Here is a 17,952-nt window from a genome sequence, read left to right on the forward strand (position 1 = left end):
GAGGTTTAAGTGGAGACATGATAAACAGCCAGGCTCTCTGTGTGCCCTAGTGGGTCTGTTCCTGTGGTTCTGCCAGCTCTTCAAGCAGCTAGCATGACAGCTTTCCATTATTTGTCTCATTCCACAAGCCCCATCCCATTTTTTTTTCCCCCAGGCACTTTGCAAATGCAGAGCAGAGAGAAAGTTCCAGGCTCAAAAGAAAATTACCTATCATTGCTTGGGGTAGTATTTCAGGGTGGAGAACAGGTGAGAACAGAGCAGCTCTCCCCAGCTAATTTTCTCCCTCCACTGCAGAGTCACTCAGTGACACAGCACCCTGAAAACCACACCTTGCTCCACAGAACAATTCAGCTGGGGGTAGCAGCAAAGAAGCTTCTCCTTCTCATGACAGCCCTTACCCTAATGAAGCCAGGCACACACAGTAGGAAGGATTTAGTCCCTGAGAATTAACCATTCTACATTCAAATCAGTGAGTAGGGTGAGGGGGAGGCAGCTTTAACTCCAGAGCTATCCAGGGCAGGAATATCATCCTCATGAGGATGAAGATTCATTTCTTACAGGCCAGACTCCCAGCACTGCACCCAGAGCAAGACAACTCTCACCCAGCTGAATAGAAAGCAGCAGGCCTTAGCTCTAGGAAACAAGGGCAGGGATGGTTAGAAGCTGCCAAACTCCTCCTAAAGAATCAGGTTGTGCTTGGCTAAGAGATACAGTAAAAAAGGAGTAGGAAAAGTAGTAATCAGCTTAGGAAGGAGGGGGGGGGGAAGGAATCCTAAAGGGCATAAAAAAAAAGCAGGTTTCTCTTTGTTCATGATACCTATCATGAAACTTTTCAACAGTAAAGGCATTTTAAAAGGCAGCTTGACTCCACAGAAGCCAAGCACTAGGACCTCCAGCGTGTTGTCCCTTACCTTAGCCCTGAGGAAGGGCTTTTTGTCCGTTACATCCATGCATGTAATCAGTGATTGTGCCTTTTGTACAGCTCAGATTCACCATCTGCAGGCTCCCAAGTGGCCAGAGGAGTGCTTAAAAAAACCCCCCAGCCCTATGGGACTAATCTGCAATTTCACACCAAATGATTTTTAAGTATAATTTGTTACGATACAGTATTCAAAAATGGAGGGAGGGAAGGGGGGGAAGGGGGAGAGGAGGGGAGGGGGGGAAGAAAAACCTCCCACCCCCACCCAAACGGTCAGGGCTTTTGCCTTGTGATAAAAGGAGGAAGCTGGTGAAGTTTTCCTGTATTTAAAACAGGTTGCAAGGACTCCACTTGCACACCAGTTTCGTTCAGGCATTGGGCAACGAACCCCTGGGCAATTAAGAACAGGCTGCTTGCTATTTCTGAGGGACCAAGCCACAAACAACAGGCTCTGTCCCCTGCTTCAGTGGGGGGTGAAGTGTAAAAGCCCTTCCCACCTCGTTCAGGGAGCAAGGATCTGCAGTTTACAAAGTAAACAGAGTTATTTCGCTGCTGCAGCGGAGGGGAATGGAGGGATGAATTGCAAAGGCCCTGGGTAAATAAAGGAGGAGCTGAAGAACCCACCCTTTTCATGTGAAACAAAGCTGGCTTGAAGTGTGCAAGGAAATGATTTAAGAAGCACTGAGCACTTTCAGGAGCACCCCATTTCACTAAGCAGAGGGCACCCATCCTAACTGGCATCATTATTCTGGCCTCCCCAGCATAAGGACACAGAGCTGTTGGGAGCCAGCCCAGAGGAGGGCCACAAAGATGATCCAAGGGCTGGAGCACCTCTGCTGTGAGGATAGGTTGAGGGAGCTGGGGTTGTTAAGCCTGGAGAGGAGAAGGCTCTGGGGGAGCTGCTTTCCAATACCTGAAGCGACCCTACAGGAAGGCTGGAGAGGGACTTTTCATGAGGGTGTCTAGAGACAGAACAAGGGGGAATGGTTTGAAGCTGAGGGAGAGGAGGGTTAGACTGGAGCTTAGGAAGAAGTTCCTCAGTATGAGGGTGGTGAGACTCTGGAACAGGCTGCCCAGGGAGCCTGTGGATCCCTCTTCCCTGGGGCTGTTCAAGGCCAGTTTGGATGAGGCCTTGAGCCTAGCTGAGAGGCATCCCTGCCTATGGCAGGGGGGGTGGAGTAGATGACCTCTAAGGTCTCTTCCAACCAAAGCCATTCTGTGATTATTTTCTCCACACATTTTAGATACTCAGCCAAAGGGGGAAGAAAACAACCACCAGAAAACACAGCAAGTGAGGAACATGGAGATCGAAGTTCAGGACATGCTGACTAGATGGAGCACAGAGCTCATCAAAGTCTTCACAAAGCTCTCATGAATCTCTGCTTTTGAGGGTTCTTCAGCTCCCCCTTGCCTTTTCTTTCCCTGGCTTGTCTCCAAAATTACACTTGAGAGTATGGAATATAATCAAACTTGGTCTATGGTGACCTCAACTGACAGCAGAACGGATTCAGTCCAGCAGCCACAGGAAGCTATCAGAGTTTCTACAGTCTGTAGAAACTCATTTTAGGAGAAACTGACCCACCAGAAAGTCAGTGCTTTTAGAAAGGAAATCCCCCTTTTGCCTGTTATTTACTTGCTACAAAGCTGTCACGCTGAAGGAAGGAAGAACTGGACAGCTGCTGAACATTTAAACGTTACATGTGATTTTTGAATGCCATCAAAATAGGTTAGCCAGGAACTGGATGGCTAGAAATACCTAATAAACATGTCTCTGCTAAGATGCACTGTACAAACCACTTCAGTTGTGTCAGGTGAGCTTACTTTGACTTAGACAAGACTAGAAGCTGAACCAGCAATTGCCCAGCTCTTGCATTCACTCATTTTAAATCAGGTAAAGGAACCCAGCCAATGTATGTAAGAAAAATACACACCAGTACTCCTTTCCTTTTAGACAGCAAAAGGTCTCCAGTGAGAAAAATACCTAAAAGAAGGAGGAAAAACCTGCTCCAGTCAATGCCTCTAAAGCAAATCATCGGGTTGCACTTTGCCTGCATTCAGACTTCAAGCTGGCACAACACAGAACAGTCAAAGAACTTCTGAACCATCACAGGGAAGGAGCAGCGAAAACAGGCAGGGTAAGTTCTGAGGCCAGCTGCTTACTGAGGAAACTCTGCTTTGAAATGTTGGATAACAGTGTGGTGGCTGGCAACTGGCAGGCTCCACCTACTGATCTGCTGAACATTCAGAGAGGAAAATCTCAGCCTGAAAACACTCAATGTGTGTTTCCCAAGGAGTACTACGTGCCACTCTTACGGAGTCTCAGAGGAATTCCTCAGAGAATGAACCTCCAAACTGAATTACTCCAACCTCCAAAGGTCTCTGCCCAAAGCAGGGCAGAAGCAGATTGATTTGCTCTGAGAAAACAGTCAGATTCTGAGTATCTCCAGGAGCAGAGCCTCCCTGTTGCAATGCTGTCCTAACCTCATTGTGAAAACGCTCTTTTGTAATATTTAGCCAGAACTTTCCTTGTGGCAACTTGCTCTGCGCTCAAAGTGCCTGCAGAACTAAGCTCTTTATCCCTTCACATTTCAGCTTAAGCTCCCCTTGGGAGCAAGATGGGCATAAGCCACCCTTGTACTCCTTACCTGTCATCATCTGGCCCTTCCAAGCAGGAGGTATGCAAATCACCTGAAGGAGAGAAACGAATCCCTGCCCTCAGTGTATCGCTACAAGGAAAGCAGTCAAGCGAAAAGCTCAACACAATGGCTGGAGCAGATTCCAAGGAAGCCCAAAAGCAATGGGCTGTTTCATCTTTACCCCTCCTGCAAATATTAAGCTCCAGGAATGCACTTTTTAAGAAAAAGCATTTTTTTGAGGTTCCAAGGCAAGGATATAACTGCTAGATGTCCTTGTAGGAGTTACAAAACAGCACTGTAATTGAGGGAACACTTGCAACTGTGCAAACTCCTGTGCCTAAGGCTCTAGCAGCACTGTGATTATTTCCTCCCCCCCCCCCACCTCCTCTCCCTTTTATTCTGCTTTTCAGTTCTCCAGATGTGCCTGGTACAGGCCTCGATGCTGAGAAGTATTGATTACTCTCCACGTCTATTGGCAGTAATTAAGAGAGACGGGATTTGATGCTCATCGAAGTGAACAGATTCTCATTGAGGGCAGAAGAAAAGCTCTCCCTGGTGTTCACATTTCCTTCCCTCTGTACTGCGCAGTTAAACGCTGAGGACAGGCAAGCAAATTCCTCGTGAGAGCTTGTAAATGTTCATGCCACAAGCAGAGTTAAAGCATGTACGTTTCTGCTCTATGCAGAGGCCAGATGACCTTCATCACCGATTCCAAACTGCTTCTAAACAAAGGCCACGTTTAACAAGGAATGTTGGTACCTGTTTTGATGAAAGGCAAAGAAAACTCAGGTTGGGGGGGGGAAGAAAACCCCACAAGACCTCAAGACAAGGCTGGGCACGTCCAGGCGAGTAATTTCTGGGACTTCACCTCTGCTGGCACAGGGTTTGACCTCGGTTCAGCTGTTTTGTTCCCATCCCTCTGGCACTTGGAAGCAATGCTGCCCTACCTCAGACGCTCGACTGTCTTGGGGTGGAAAAAGGAAGTAAAAGAGGATGGTCAGAGCGAACTCTTTCATTCCCTCTTTGTGTTTTTTTTGTAGTAACTTAACGTGCCCACACCTACAAGGCACCTTGCGACTTGGTCTCCAGACCACGCAGGGCCATCCTGGCACCCTCAGCCCCACTACCCTCCCTCCCCAAGGGCAGAGGGGCGCTTCCCTCCGCCTCTGCCCCTCCCACAGCGAGGAAGTATCTTGGGACGAGCCGACCCCCGCCCAAGAGGGCTCCCGAGGCTCGCCGACCCCCGCCCAAGAGGGCTCCCGGGGCTCGCCGACCCCCGCCCAAGAGGGCTCCCGGGGCTCGCCGACCCCCGCCCAAGAGGGCTCCCGGGGCTCGCCGACCCCCGCCCAAGAGGGCTCCCGGGGCTCGCCGACCCCCGCCCAAGAGGGCTCCCGGGGCTCGCGGCCCTCCCGGGACGCCATTTTGTGCCCCCCGGCAGCTCCTCGCCGGGACGCTTTCCCCACACCCCAGCCCCTCGCCGGCGGGACGGGCGGCTCGCCGCCTCCCCCCGGGCTTCCCCGGCTCCCGCCGCCGGTCCCGCCTGAAGGACCGTGCCGCTCCCGGGCACCTTCCCGCGGAGGGGCAGGGGGGGAGGCCGGCGGCGGGCTCGGCGGGCCCAGCGGCGGGTGAAGGCGAGCGCCGGCGGCGGGCGGGGAGAGGCGGACCCAAGGCTCTGTCTCTCCCCCCACCCCTTCCAGCCGCCGGACCCAGCGGGGTCTGCGGGCACCGGCTCAAGCTCCCTTCCGAGGCGCTGCCCCAGCTGCGGCCAGCCGAGGGGCAGCCCCTAGCCGCCTTCCCCTCCTTTATTCCCCGCTCGAACCGCCGGTGCCCGTTTGAACGCGCGGGGTGCATCTCCCCCTCCCCTTTCTTTCCCCTCCCTAGAAAGTTGCAAGAAGTTGGGGTGGGGTTTATTTTATTATTTTTTCTCTCTCTCTCTCTCTTTTTTTGTTGGTTTGGGTTTTGTTTTGTTTTGTTTTGCTTTTTTTCCCTTTGTTTTGTAACTCCCCTGCCCGAACCCGCTGGCCCTCCCCGGGGGCCAGGTCCCCCGGGCTGTCTGACGGGGCGGGCCCGGTAGGGCGCGGGGGGCGGCGGCTCCCGGCAAACGCCGCTTTCCCCCGGCCCTGCCCCGGCCCTGACCCTGCGGGCGGCCCCCGGCCGCGCATGCTCCAGGCTGGACAGCTCCTGAGAGGGAAATTTAAAACCGGGCTGGAGACCGCCGCCGACCCGCCACCGCCACCGGCTCCGTCCCCCTCCCCTCAGGGCCAGCTCCAACCCCTGCCCTTTCTCCCTGCCCTCAGAGGGACACCCCGCCGCGGAGCTCCGGCCGGGCCTCCGGGCCCCGGCCCGCCAGGTTTGTGAAAGGAGCCCGGAGAGAAGCTCTGGGTGCGGGAGGTCGGGGGGCGGTGGGATTGCAGGGGATGCTCCTTCGTTCCCGGCCGGTTGCCGCGGGGGGCTGCGGAGCGGCTCCGCGGGCAGCGGGGCTGGGTCCTCCCCGAGCTGCCCCCCTTCCTCGGAGGGCGCTCTCAGCGCTGCCCCGCAGCTCGCCGTCCCCAGATGCTCCGCGGATGCTCTTAGGGGAGCGTAAGAGGAGCTCCAAAACGGGAGCGTAAGAGGAGCTCCAAAACCGGAGCGTTCCCCAGTTCTCCCAGCACCGACAAGCCTCCCGACAGCCAAACTGCCCCACCGTGGAGGGATGCTCCACGGAGACCCGGCAAGGTTCCCAGTTCGAGCTGTTATTATTATTATTGCTCCTCCGAAACCTTTTGCCCTGTTGCCTGGCCCGTGTAAAACCAGTGCGGCTGGAGGGGGAGAGGCGGTATAAACTGGGCTCTCCTTGCCTGTAGCCCTGGGTTCTAGTTGGGTTCTGCGGGCTGCTGAAGTGCTGGATAGCTACTGCTGCTCACCCGCTTCTCCCTCTGCTCTTCTCTTGCCTTTTTTTTTTCTCCCAAGGAGATGATAGAAAACGATATCCCGTCCATAATGTCAGGAATCCTTAGGAATTCAGGGCAAAACCACCACCACCCTTCCCAGGAGTACAGGTGAGGCGTTTATCCATTTCACAGCTGAGCTGCTGGGGTGTTGTTTTTAACCCTCATTGTTTCCTAAAAAAGAAAGAGAAAAAGGAAAAAGGAAAAATAAAAAGGAAAAAGAAAAAAAGAAAAAGGAAAAGGAAAAGAAAAAGAAAAATAAAACAAAAGAAAAAAAAGGAGAAAAAAAAAACCACAAAACTTTATAATGTAGAACTCCACTGCTTTTTAGTTTCTTTTCAAAGTTAATTTGCATTATTTCTCCCCTTCAAATTCGATGTCCGAGCTGGCACCCGGTGTTACAAGGCATTGCTCTCCTTAGGAGCAGCCCTCTTTAAGGCATTTTGATATGAAACTATTTGATAATAGGGATAATACCCCCTCAAAGCCTTGGGTTGACCTGCCAGGAAGCTCTTTCTGCTGTCTGAGTGTTGCCAGAGAAGGTTATCCCTCTTAAATAATAATTACTTTAAAAGTTCCCTTTCAGCTCCCATTTTGCATTGTTACGGAGCAGTCATGGAGAGACTAAACCAAGTGCAATAGACTCTAGAAGAGCTTTTCATTAGAACAAGTCCCTCTGTCGTACTCCAAAGCACTGCCATGTCAAAGGTCTTCTAATAGTGGTGGGAACAGACCTGGGTTTGGTCCGGGGCCTTTGATGCTTTACCTATTCCGCCACGCAGCCCTTTATCGCTTTCAAAGTGTCCTTGGCAGTCCCGGGCTAAGGTCTGCGTGGATTACTGGGTTAAATTAGGTTACATCTTGTCAACATGAAGCAAAGAAATACAGGAGAGCAGGACAGGATCCTGTGCTGCCAGTGAGGGAGGGGGGGAAATAATATATATATATCTAAACCATTATTTTCTGGGTTTAAAATGAGGAGGGGAGAGACTCTTCGCCTCCCTCCCAGCCCCGTTTCTGGGGGGGGGGGTGGGGGGGGTGCTGCTGCAGGTATTCTCCCTGCAAGCCTCTCTCTGTTCAAAATGCAAAGGCTGCCCCGCAGCCCCTCGCAGCTTCAACAAGTGATTTGTTCTAGTGGCTGAAGGCGCTGTGGCAGAAGGTTTGTGGCACTCTTGTTTCTGCTGTTTCTGAAAGCCCTGTTTGCTCTCGCCGGTTTTGTGGCCCTGTGTAAATATTTGGGGAGAAATCCTTCAGTATTTAATGAAGGGAGGGGAGGGGGGAGGAGGAGTGAGACTCTGGGTGCTTAGATTTTAAGTCTGCATCTTCAGTGCCCTGAAGGATGTAACCACCTTAACAAAGCCCCTTTTTTATCATCATTATTTACTGGAGAGAACTATTCTCCAGCTCTTAGCTGCTGGAAAAAAAAACACAACACCCCACATCCCCACTCTTTTTTTTTGGGGGGGGGGAGGAGAAAGAGAAGAGTTCTCTTACTGCCAGCAAAGGGACTGTAAGAATTTCTTCTTTTATTCAGAAGTCAGCTGCTTTTAAAAACTACTTTCAATTCTCTGCTAAACATTTTGAACTCAGAGATCTCCCCCTCCCCTCCCCTCCCCCCTCCTCCTTGCTCTTAAAGTTGGTCTTGGGTGTTTTTTTTTTTTAACCCACTTGTGATTTTCTTGAAGACTTAAGCTTCAAAATGAATTATTTGACCTCCTTTAACAGTGGCCAGTTCTGATAAAAATGCATAAAGTCTGAACTGCACCATAAATGCAGAGCAGTATTTGTCCCACTTCATGAGAAAACACTTTGGATTATGTAAAAGAAAATCTTTTGGACTGAATGATTTTAAGAAAAGAATAGACCTGTCAAATTCTATCAGCTCTGTTTACTCTCCTGCTGTCACCACAGTCCAAGACTGGAACCCACAGTCCTGAGTTCTCCATGGGGGAGCATCAAGGCTCCACAAAATGGGGAATGGCCTCCAATTAGTGAGTGGGAGGCTGGGGCTGTGCTGAGAATACTCTTCTGTCTCACTTGGAATCTTTCAATGGGACAGTTGGACTTGGAGGAGACTGGGCTTTCCTGTGAGGAGGGAATGCTGAGAGGGGAGGGAGCTGTGGCTGTGTAAGCAGGGGATCAGCTCAGCAAATACCCAGGAGTTTTCAGCCAGCTTGTGCTGACAGTTTGAATTTTTATGGGATTTTTTTTCCCCCCCTCCCTTTTACCTTCTGATTATTATTTTTTGACTGGCTAAAAATCCCTGGGTTTGGCAGACCTTGGAATTCTCTGGATTGAATGCATCCATAGGAAATCTGACTTAGCAAATAGAGTCATGATGAGGATTAGGCAGCTCTGCAAAGTCCAGGGACTGTTGGCACTGTGATGAAATGATTTGAGGAAGGAATATTCAGTATTCCCTAAGGTTGGAAGAGACCTCAAAGATCCTCTTCCACCAATGCAGCTGTGGGCTCTAAAACATCAAGCTAGCCAGGAATGATTAAGAGCCATCACATCCTCTCCAGTGCCTGTGTTTTCATGGTGCTGTCACTGCCTGGCTACCAATGCAAAGGGCAGGTTCCTCTTACTCTTCAATGTATGCCTCTACCTTCACTGTATTCCTGACTCTACTAGAAGCAAATATATCTCATGAGATCACTGTGCCTTTCAGGGAATGAAAGCAGAGAACTGTATCAGACTGGGATGGGTTTCTTTTTAAACCCTTAACACTTTACTCTTGTTCAGGACAATGAAGAATCAGTGTAAAGGATGAAATCCAAGCAATAGGCAGGCTCTGAGTTTGCTGTGCAGTGCTGGGCTCGTGGTTATTTCAGCACAAAGCTATGTAAGCCATGGTAAATTGCAGGAGACAACTGAAAGGCTGCTCAGTCGTGGTCTTCAGTGGGCTTGGAGCTAGTCTCTGAGGAGCAAGGTTCTTCAGTGCTGTGGTCTTCAAGTGATTTTTCTGGGCTGTTTTTTAATTGACATCTGCAATCTGTCCTCCTGCAGGATAATTTGATTTAACAGACAAAGTCATAGTATCATAGTAGTATCATAGTATCAGTCAGGGTTGGAAGGGACCACAAGGATCAGCTAGTTCCAACCCCCCTGCCATGGGCAGGGACACCTCACACTAGATCAGCCTGGCCAGAGCCTCATCCAGCCTGGGCTTAAACACCTCCAGGGACAGGGCCTCAACCACCTCCCTGGACAACCCATTCCAGGGTTTCACCACTCTCATGGGGAAGAAGCTCCTCCTCACCTCCAGCCTGAATCTCCCCACCTCCAGCTTCATTCCCATTCCCCCTAGTCCTATCACTGCCTGAGATCCTGAGCAGTCCCTCCCCAGCCTTCCTGTAGGCCCCCTTCAGATACTGGAAGGCCACAATGAGGTCACCTGGGAGCCTTCTCTTTTGCAGACTGAACAGCCCCAACTCCTTCAGTCTGTCCTCACAGCAGAGCAGCTCCAGCCCTCTGCTCATCCTCCTGGCCCTTCTCTGGACACCTTCCAGCACCTCCACATCCCTCTTGTAATAGGGGCTCCAGAACTGGAGGCAGTACTCCAGGTGGGGTCTCAGCAGAGCTGAGTAGAGAAGGAGAATCACCTCCCTTGCCCTGCTGGCCACACTTCTGCTGCAGCCCAGGATCTGATTGGCTTTCTGGGCTGCAAGTGCACACTGAGAGCTCCTGGTGAGCTTCTCCTCCCCCAGCACCCCCAAGTCTCTCTCCTCAGGGCTGCTTTCCAGCCAGTCTCTGCCCAGCCTGGATTTGTGCCTGGGATTGCCTCCGATTGCCTCCTCCCAGATGCAGGACCCTGCACTTGGTCTTGTTGAACCTCCTGAGGTTGGCTTGTGCCCACCTCTCCAGCCTGTCCAGGTCCCTCTGGATGGCCTCCCTTCCCTCCAGCCTGTCTGCTGCACCACACAGCTTGGTGTCATCAGCAAACCTGCTGAGGGTGCACTGTGTTGTACCCATGTGCAGAGTGAGATTTCACAGGCAGGGCATGAGCAGGAGCAAGCCCAGGGAGGGAGATGCCAGGCCAGGGTGGGCCTGCAGAAACACTTGCAGATGTGAAAAGTTCTCTCCCAAAGAAGGTTCAATATTATCCCAATGCAGTGTTCTTGGCTTTCAAATGCAGCAGCATGCTTGTTTCTCTCAGGGACTGTCCTGTTTCTCTCAGGGACTGTCCTGTTCCTAAACCAGATACAGATGTATGGCATTTATTGAATAGAATAAATCCTCACACCAAACCCAGGCCATTAGAAGGGAGGCAAAGAGTAACTGGCTATGGATTATTTGGCATCTGTGAAAACCAAATCCAAACTAAAGGAATCAAACCAACCCTCTAGCTAATGGTGTGGCAGCTCCATTTGGGAAGAAATAACTAAAAGGTATGATTCCAGCTGAAGAAATAGCACTGCTTAAGAGGGAAAGCCAGCCCAAGACCACCTTCATGTATTGCAGCTCACTGTTTTGCCTGAGGACCATGCTTCTATTCTTCTATATGAGTATTTCCAGTTGATAGAAGCCTTAGGCAGGATTTTGAGGGCCTTGAAATGCACTTTCTAGGCATTCAAACAGGAATTAAGTTTTAAATAGGCATCTTTTTGACCCAAAGTTGCCCCTTAATCATTAGTTATCCAAGAGATTAGTAGACTAAATCCTCCTTCACCCCATTGTGATGCATACAAAAGTTGGTCTATATCAATTGATGTAATAGAATCATAGAATCAACAAGGTTGGAAAAGACCTCAAAGATTATCAAGTCCAACCTGTCACCAATCATAGAATCACCAAGGTTGGAAAAGACCTCAAAGATCATCAAGTCCAACCTGTCACCCAAGACCTCAAATAAATTGGCTAATGACTTTATGAGTGAATTTCAGCTTTAATAAGGACTTCATGCTGGCACATTTTAGTGTGAGATCATGTTAGGATACACAGGCACATAAAGCACATTCAGGATGTGCCTGCATGACAGTGGTGGAAAAGGTGGGAAATCCCCATCTCTATAACAACCACAGCACTGGAGCTCTCCTAAGTGATGCTCTCACCCCTGGTTTGAACTTCTGCTTTCTGGAGAGCAAGCTGCAGCTCATGGCTCCTGCCTGTCACCACTAGAGAGGGCTGGATGTGGGCTGGGAGCTTGCAGGAGCTGCACAAATGCAGCTGGATGGAGCCTGGAAGCTTGCAGGAAGGACATTTCTGCACAAATGTATAACCCAGGAAAGCAGAGTTGTGCCTGAAGAAAACTTCAGTGTCCATTCCCTTGACACCAGATGTGTCTGACAGGGAGTGAGAGAAGAGCTTGATGTGTGGGAGGAATTTCATCACAGTAGTGGCTTCATTCCTTCACCAAAGTGGGGGGGGGGGGGGGGGGGGGGGAATGTGAGAAACCTCCTAGGAAATCAGCCAAACTTAGGTCACTGTGGATTGATTTAAGTGGATTAGCTCCACTGAAATGTGCTAATCACTATTAATAAAAAATTGTGGCCCTTGCTCCTCAAACTGTCCTGTAATTCCAGGCAGAGATGGGAAGGGCTGCTTTGTACCAAGGCAGTACCTTGCAGGCTTCCCAGGCTTGTTGGCCTGAAGCCAGTCATAGAATGGTAGGGGTTGGAAGGGACCTCTGGAGATGATTGAGTCCAGCCCTCCTCTACCAAAGCAGGCTCACCTAGAGCAGGCTTTACCTCAGAAATGGTGCTTGACCTCCAGTTGAAAGCAAGGAAAATGCATTTGGACCTTTTCAGCCCTCCTAGGAGCTCTCCCTTGTGCCACACTGCTCTTGTGTTACCCATTTAAATCTGTGTGGAAAGCAGAATCGCTGCGAGGTTGCAGCAGCTGGTGAAAGTAGGATGGGCTCCTACAACACTGCACCCCCCAAAATAGCCTGCTTTCTATTCCCAGTTGGAATGGAATGGAATGGAATGGAATGGAATGGAAAGAGTAGAGTAGAGTAGAGTAGAGTAGAGTAGAATAGGATAGGATAGAATAGGATAGAATAGAATAGAATAGAATAGAATAGAATAGAATAGAATAGAATAGAATAGAATAGAATAGAATAGAATAGAATAGAATTAACCAGGTTGGAAAAGACCTTTGAGATCATCCAGTCCAACCTATCACCCAACACCATCCAATCAACTAAACCTTGGCACCAAGTGCCTCATCCAGGCTCTTCCTAAACCTCTCCAGGGATGGTGACTCCACCACCTCCCTGGACAGCACATTCCATTGGCCAACCTCTCCTTCTATGAAGAACTTCTTCCTAACCTCCAGCCTAAACCTCCCCTGGCACAGCTTGAGACTGTGTTCTCTTGCTCTGGTGCTGCTTGCCTGGGAGAAGAGACCAACCCCCACCTGGCTACAACCTCCCTTCAGGTAGTGCAGCACAGTTGTACCCTGGAGTAAATAGCTCTGCAAGTCCAGGCAGGTGAATCTGCCCAGTGCTAATAAAGAGCAGCAGAAACAGAGCCAAACCAGCTTTCCAGGCAGACATCACTCCTGGTGTTCCTACCTGCAGTGCCAGACATCACAATATAGCCCTTCCAACCTCTAGTATACTGTGATGTTGTGTGATGTTTTTGCATCAAGTAGAAGCTTGGTTTGACATTACTCAGAGCTCTTGGGGGAATAAGTCAGATGGCAGAGTTGGTACTGGCTGCACTGGGAAGACCCAAACCCAGGGATGGTCGTGTGGGTTAAGCAGAGCAGGGAGCTGGGAGCTGGGTGCTGACACTGCTGCTAACTTCCTCTTGGGCTTAAGCAAAGCATCTGGGTCACCTGTAATTCAGTTCCCCCTTCATCTCCTACCAAAATGATGCAAGGAGAGGTTGTGAAACTTGGAGCTGAAGTGTATAAAAGTCTCCAAGGAGCACATCTACAGCCTGTTCTGTTAGCTCTAAGTACCTTGCAGAAGGGGTTTGGACAATCATCTCTTCTGAGCCATGGTGTAAGGGAGGAGAAGAGCAGCACCTGAGAGGGTAATTGTGTTGTTTGCTTTTTCCATGGTTTCTTGAGCTGTGGCTGAGGAGGGACTTTCTGGTTGTCCCTGGAATTTCTCTTGTCTCTAATTTCTCTTCTTAATTCCAGCAAGGCCAGCAAATACTCAAAGAGCTTGAGGACACAGAGCAGAAAGTTGGGCTGGTGGCTTAGGGCTGGATTAGTGGTGTGTCTTCCAGAGGCAAAGAGGGATCTCAGCCTAATAGCAGCAAGAGCTGCTGCCTAAAGCAGGAGAGGAGCTGGTGCAGGACCCAGGAGAAGAAGTGAGTCTGGAAAACAGAACCCAGTGCAGCGGAAAGCACCTTCAAGGGAAGAAGGTGGAAAGAGAGGTGCATAGAGGGAAGGAACAGTGCAGATGGAGTGAGGAACAAAAAGAGCTGGTGAAGGTGACTCCTTCAGTATAACAGAGAATCCTTCTCCCCATGGAGACAGCTGAAGAGTCACAACACAGAAGTCTTTTCCTTGTGCTGCCTCACATAGGAGGAATCACCACAGTTGTTCCCAGCACCTTATGCAATCCCAGACAAAAGAAAACAGTTTCTCATCACCCCCCTCAAGAAGAGTTTCTCTTAGGACTCTTCCTGTTCAATTGTCACCTCCACTGGCTAACCCACTGCAAGCAGCTCATTAAGAACCTATCAGCCCTGATTGCTCATGGAGCAGTTGCATGACTTAAGCACAGGCAAAAAGCTCAGATGGCAGTGGTGGCAACAGTGTAGAAATCATCCATTGAGGGAGAGACTTCTCAATGCTGTGGTTGAAATGGAATCTGCCAAGTGCAACCACAATGCTCTGTTTAGAGCAGAGGTAACAAGGAGTTGCCACCACACACTAATCCCTTTCAGAGAACCTGCAGCATGGGATTCATAGACTGGATTGGAAGAGATCTTAATGATCATCTAGTTCCAACCCCCCTGCCATGGGCCAGGGACACCTTCTAGTAGCCACATTGCTCAAAGCCCCATCCAGCCTGGCTTTGAACACTTCCAAGGCTGGACTCACTCTCCATCATCAGCCAGTTGGCTTTATGTCTTGTAGGGACAGGAGTGTAGAGCAAACAAGCAGAGTCCTCTGAGGTGTGAATGGTGCAGAGATGTCTGGAGCTCTGCAAATGTTATCATAAACTGCAACACCCAGTGGCTGCCTAAACTATCTGGAGAGAAAGTATTTTAAGCCTGCTGAGCTTTCCTTTAGCCTTAGAAACTTGTCTGGCAGACTATGATGTTGTTGGAGAGGTGATTCCTAGAGTCTCCAGTGAGCAGTTCACCACAGGAAGGCAGTAGAGCTATCCACTAACTAGTGGCTGAGAGTGGGTTTCTGAGCTGCTCAAGATCCAGCTCATTACAACAGCTCAGGTTGAGGGAAGAAGGTGATAGATATAGATTCAAATCAGCTCTGATGTTGGCTGTGGATTCCCACAAGGTTATGCCAGTAATGAATTCATTCCTGTGTCAACAAGATGTACTTAAGGGGGGGGCAAGGGGGGAAAGTAAAGATACCTTTAGGTACATACAACCCTGGATGTGTTTAAGGGTCGTTTGGATGTGGTGCCTGGGGCTATGGTTTAAGGGTGAACCTTGTAGAGTAGGGATTATTGGTTGGACTTGGTGACCCTGAGGGTCTTTTCCAACCTGAATGTTTCTGTGATTCTGTGATCTAATGGGTGCTTTTGCACTGCTGATGGGCTCTAGGGAGCTCAGTCAGACCTGCAGCCAGAGCAGGAGCCCAGTTTCTCCACAGCTGCAGGCAGGAAGGTCTGGAGCTCAGTGCTGGGAGATCTGGAAGGGGGGTTTCATTCCAGGGGTGTCTTTCCTGAGTCTGGAAAAGTAAACTTTGCACTGACTGGCTGATGGCCAAGATCTGTTGCCCTGATTAGATAAATATTTTGGGGCACAACCTGCTGGAGCAGATAGCAAAGACTCATGTGACCACTGGGCATTTCTGTGTCACCTATGACAGCTCTCAGGGCACTTTTCCCAGGAGTCCAACAACTTCTGGTACATAGAGGGGGCTTAAATCCTCAGTACCGTGTGTCCTGTGGAGACAGGCTGCAAGGATTGGGGCTGTTCAGCCTGGAGAGGAGAAGGCTCTAGGGAGACCTTAGAGCAGCCTTCCAGTATCATAGCATCAGTCAAGGTTGGAAGGGACCACAAGGATCATCTAGTTCCAACCCCCCTGCCATGGGCAGGGACACCCCACACTAGATCAGGCTGGCCAGAGCCTCATCCAGCCTGGCTTAAACACCTCCAGGGATGGGGCCTCAAGCACTTCCCTGGACAACCCATTCCAGGCTTCACCACTCTCATGGGGAAGAACTTCCTCCTCCCCTCCAGCCTGAATCTCCCCACCCTCCAGCTTCATTCCATTCCCCCTAGTCCTATCACTCCCTGAGATCCTGAGCAGTCCCTCCCCAGCCTTCCTGTAGCCCCCTTCAGATCTGGGAAGGCCACAATGAGGTCACCTGGGAGCCTTCTCTTCTCCAGACTGAACAGCCCCAACTCCTTCAGTCTGTCCTCACAGGAGAGGTGCTCCAGCCCTCTGCTCATCCTCCTGGCCCTCTCTCTGGACACATTCCAGTACCTGAAGGAGACTGCAGGAGAGCTGGGGAGGGACTTTTGCCAGGACAAAGGTGGGGTGGCTTTGAGCTGGAAGAGGGGAGATTCAGCCTGGAGATTAGGAAAAAATTCCTTCCACTGAGGGTGGGGAGACACTGGCACAGGTTGCCCAGGGGGGTTGTGGATGGCCCCTCCCTGGAGGTGTCCAAGGCCAGGATGGATGAGGCCTTGAGCAGCCTGGGCTGGTGAAAGGTGTCCTGCCCAAGGCAGGTGGGTTGGAAGCAGCTGATCTCTAAGGTCCCTTCCAACCCCAGCCCACTCTGCGACTCTTCCTGCTGCAGGTGCCCCCTCCAGGCTAGAAGCAGGAGGCTTGTCCTACAGAGATTTGCCAGCAGAGGGGTCAGAAGGCAGTTGCATCATTTCACCACACCTCGAAGAATAATATCATGTTTGCAACACGTTTTTTGGGGGTGTGGGGGGAGTGTAACCTTCCCTTCCCGGGGCTTTGGTGCACCAGACAGCCCTCGGGGAACGGCAGCTGGGGGACAGTTTCAGCGGCCTGCATTAATTACAGCCTATCACTATTTATCTCATTTACATGCACTGAAAGGAAATGGCTGCTTTTACTACAGGGCCCCATTGTGCCAGGGGCTGTGAACACTCAGCCAAAGACAATATCTCTGACTCCTGAGGTTTACCCTCAAACCTGAGACCAAAAACATGAAAGAAAGGGAGGGGAGGGGGAGGGGGAAGAGAATTGGAGTCCCAGAGCATATTGCAGGAGGTGCTCAGATATTTGTAGGTACTGAGGTACCTGGTGTGGGCAGCTTTTCAGGTCTGGAGGTTTGAACCCTGTGAGTTTAAAATGTTAGGTGCTACTGTGCAGAGAGCTCTTTCCAGAGGCACTGAGATGAAGGTGTTGTCACCTAAAGCCGGACACGCTGTGAGAAAAGCCTGGGGGGGGGTTATGCTGCAGAGTCCACCTGGGCATTCAAAACATCTCATGGGCATAGTTTCAAGGGGAGGTTGAGACTGAGGTTTCAGTTTCTCTCTGACTTCTGAAACTTCTCAAGTCTCTGGCTCTGGTTGTTTAGTTTCTGGTTCTGATTTCTGGTTGTTAAGGTTCAGGCACAGTTTCGCCTTCCTGGCGAAATGGCCACGTTGGTTTTGAAGGCCAAGCTGAAGAACAGGCCTTAAAGGAGACAGATTTCATTCTGATTAAATAACACACCTCCCCCTACCCCCCACTGGTATTCTGACAGCTATCAAAACCATTATTCAGTGTGGAGACTCCAACCCTAGAAGTGTTCAAAGCCAGGCTGGATGGAGCCTGAGCAACCTGGGCCAGGGGGAGGTGTCCCTGCCTGTGTCGTAGGGGGATTTGAACTGCATGATCTTTAAGGCCCATTCCCAACCAAGCCATTCTGTGACCCTGTGACAAAACCCACCCAGGTGTCACTGCACAGCCAGAGGTGGTTTTAAAAGAACTGCAGACTCAAACCAGCCTTTCCATGCTGGGATGGGGAAGGAAGCCTGATGGAGAAAGAGCTGGCTCACCTACCTGTCGGGGTGCTAAAGATTATTGCACCTTTCCTCTGTTTAGAACAGACCTTTGTGACTCTTCCATCAGCTTGAAAGTTCAGCCCCATTCCTTGCCCAGTTTGGATCTGCAGTGAGAAGGAGGGAGCCTCGTGGCTCTGCCTCACAAGGGTGCTGGAAGAGTGCAGGGGCAAGGAGGTGACTCGCAGCTCATGCTTCCCATGGCATCCACCTGTGCCCAGGGTACCTCCAGCTGCTCCCACAGCCCCAGGAGGAGGCTGCCCTTGGGGGATCACTGAGCAGAGACATGGAATGGAATGGACTGGAATGGACTGGAATGGACTGGACTGGAATGGACTGGAATGGACTGGAAC

The 17,952-nt window shown here is 50.6% G+C and overlaps 2 protein-coding genes across 10 annotated transcripts in view; one reads left to right on the top strand and one right to left on the bottom strand.

Moving 5' to 3' along the window:
• MYO1H (myosin IH) overlaps positions 1–4,613 on the bottom strand; it is a 71,361-nt gene extending 66,748 nt beyond the window's left edge. For 5 of the 8 annotated variants that reach the window (XM_068163324.1, XM_068163321.1, XM_068163328.1 and 2 more), the window contains exons 1-3: positions 4,315–4,613; positions 3,565–3,755; positions 2,851–2,900 (exon numbers count right to left, since the gene is read on the bottom strand). The gene's annotated coding sequence lies outside the window, so the exon portion shown is untranslated. Of the gene's footprint in view, positions 1–2,850; positions 2,901–3,564; positions 3,919–4,314 lie in introns of those variants that run through there. The other 3 variants (XM_068163323.1, XM_068163325.1, XM_068163319.1) reach the window with 3 other exon arrangements.
• Positions 4,614–6,507: 1,894 nt separating this feature from the next.
• FOXN4 (forkhead box N4) overlaps positions 6,508–17,952 on the top strand; it is a 24,125-nt gene continuing 12,680 nt past the window's right edge. The window contains exon 1 of one of the 2 annotated variants that reach the window (XM_068163268.1): positions 6,508–6,593. In XM_068163268.1, coding sequence (XP_068019369.1) covers positions 6,508–6,593 — 86 coding nt within the window. The remainder of the gene's footprint in view (positions 6,594–17,952) is intronic. The other variant, XM_068163270.1, reaches the window with a different exon arrangement.

Source organism: Melanerpes formicivorus, unplaced genomic scaffold (genome assembly GCF_026170545.1).
Source record: "Melanerpes formicivorus ecotype bairdi unplaced genomic scaffold, bMelFor1.0.p_v2 SCAF_72, whole genome shotgun sequence".
In the NCBI taxonomy this organism is placed as follows: Eukaryota; Metazoa; Chordata; class Aves; order Piciformes; family Picidae; genus Melanerpes; species Melanerpes formicivorus.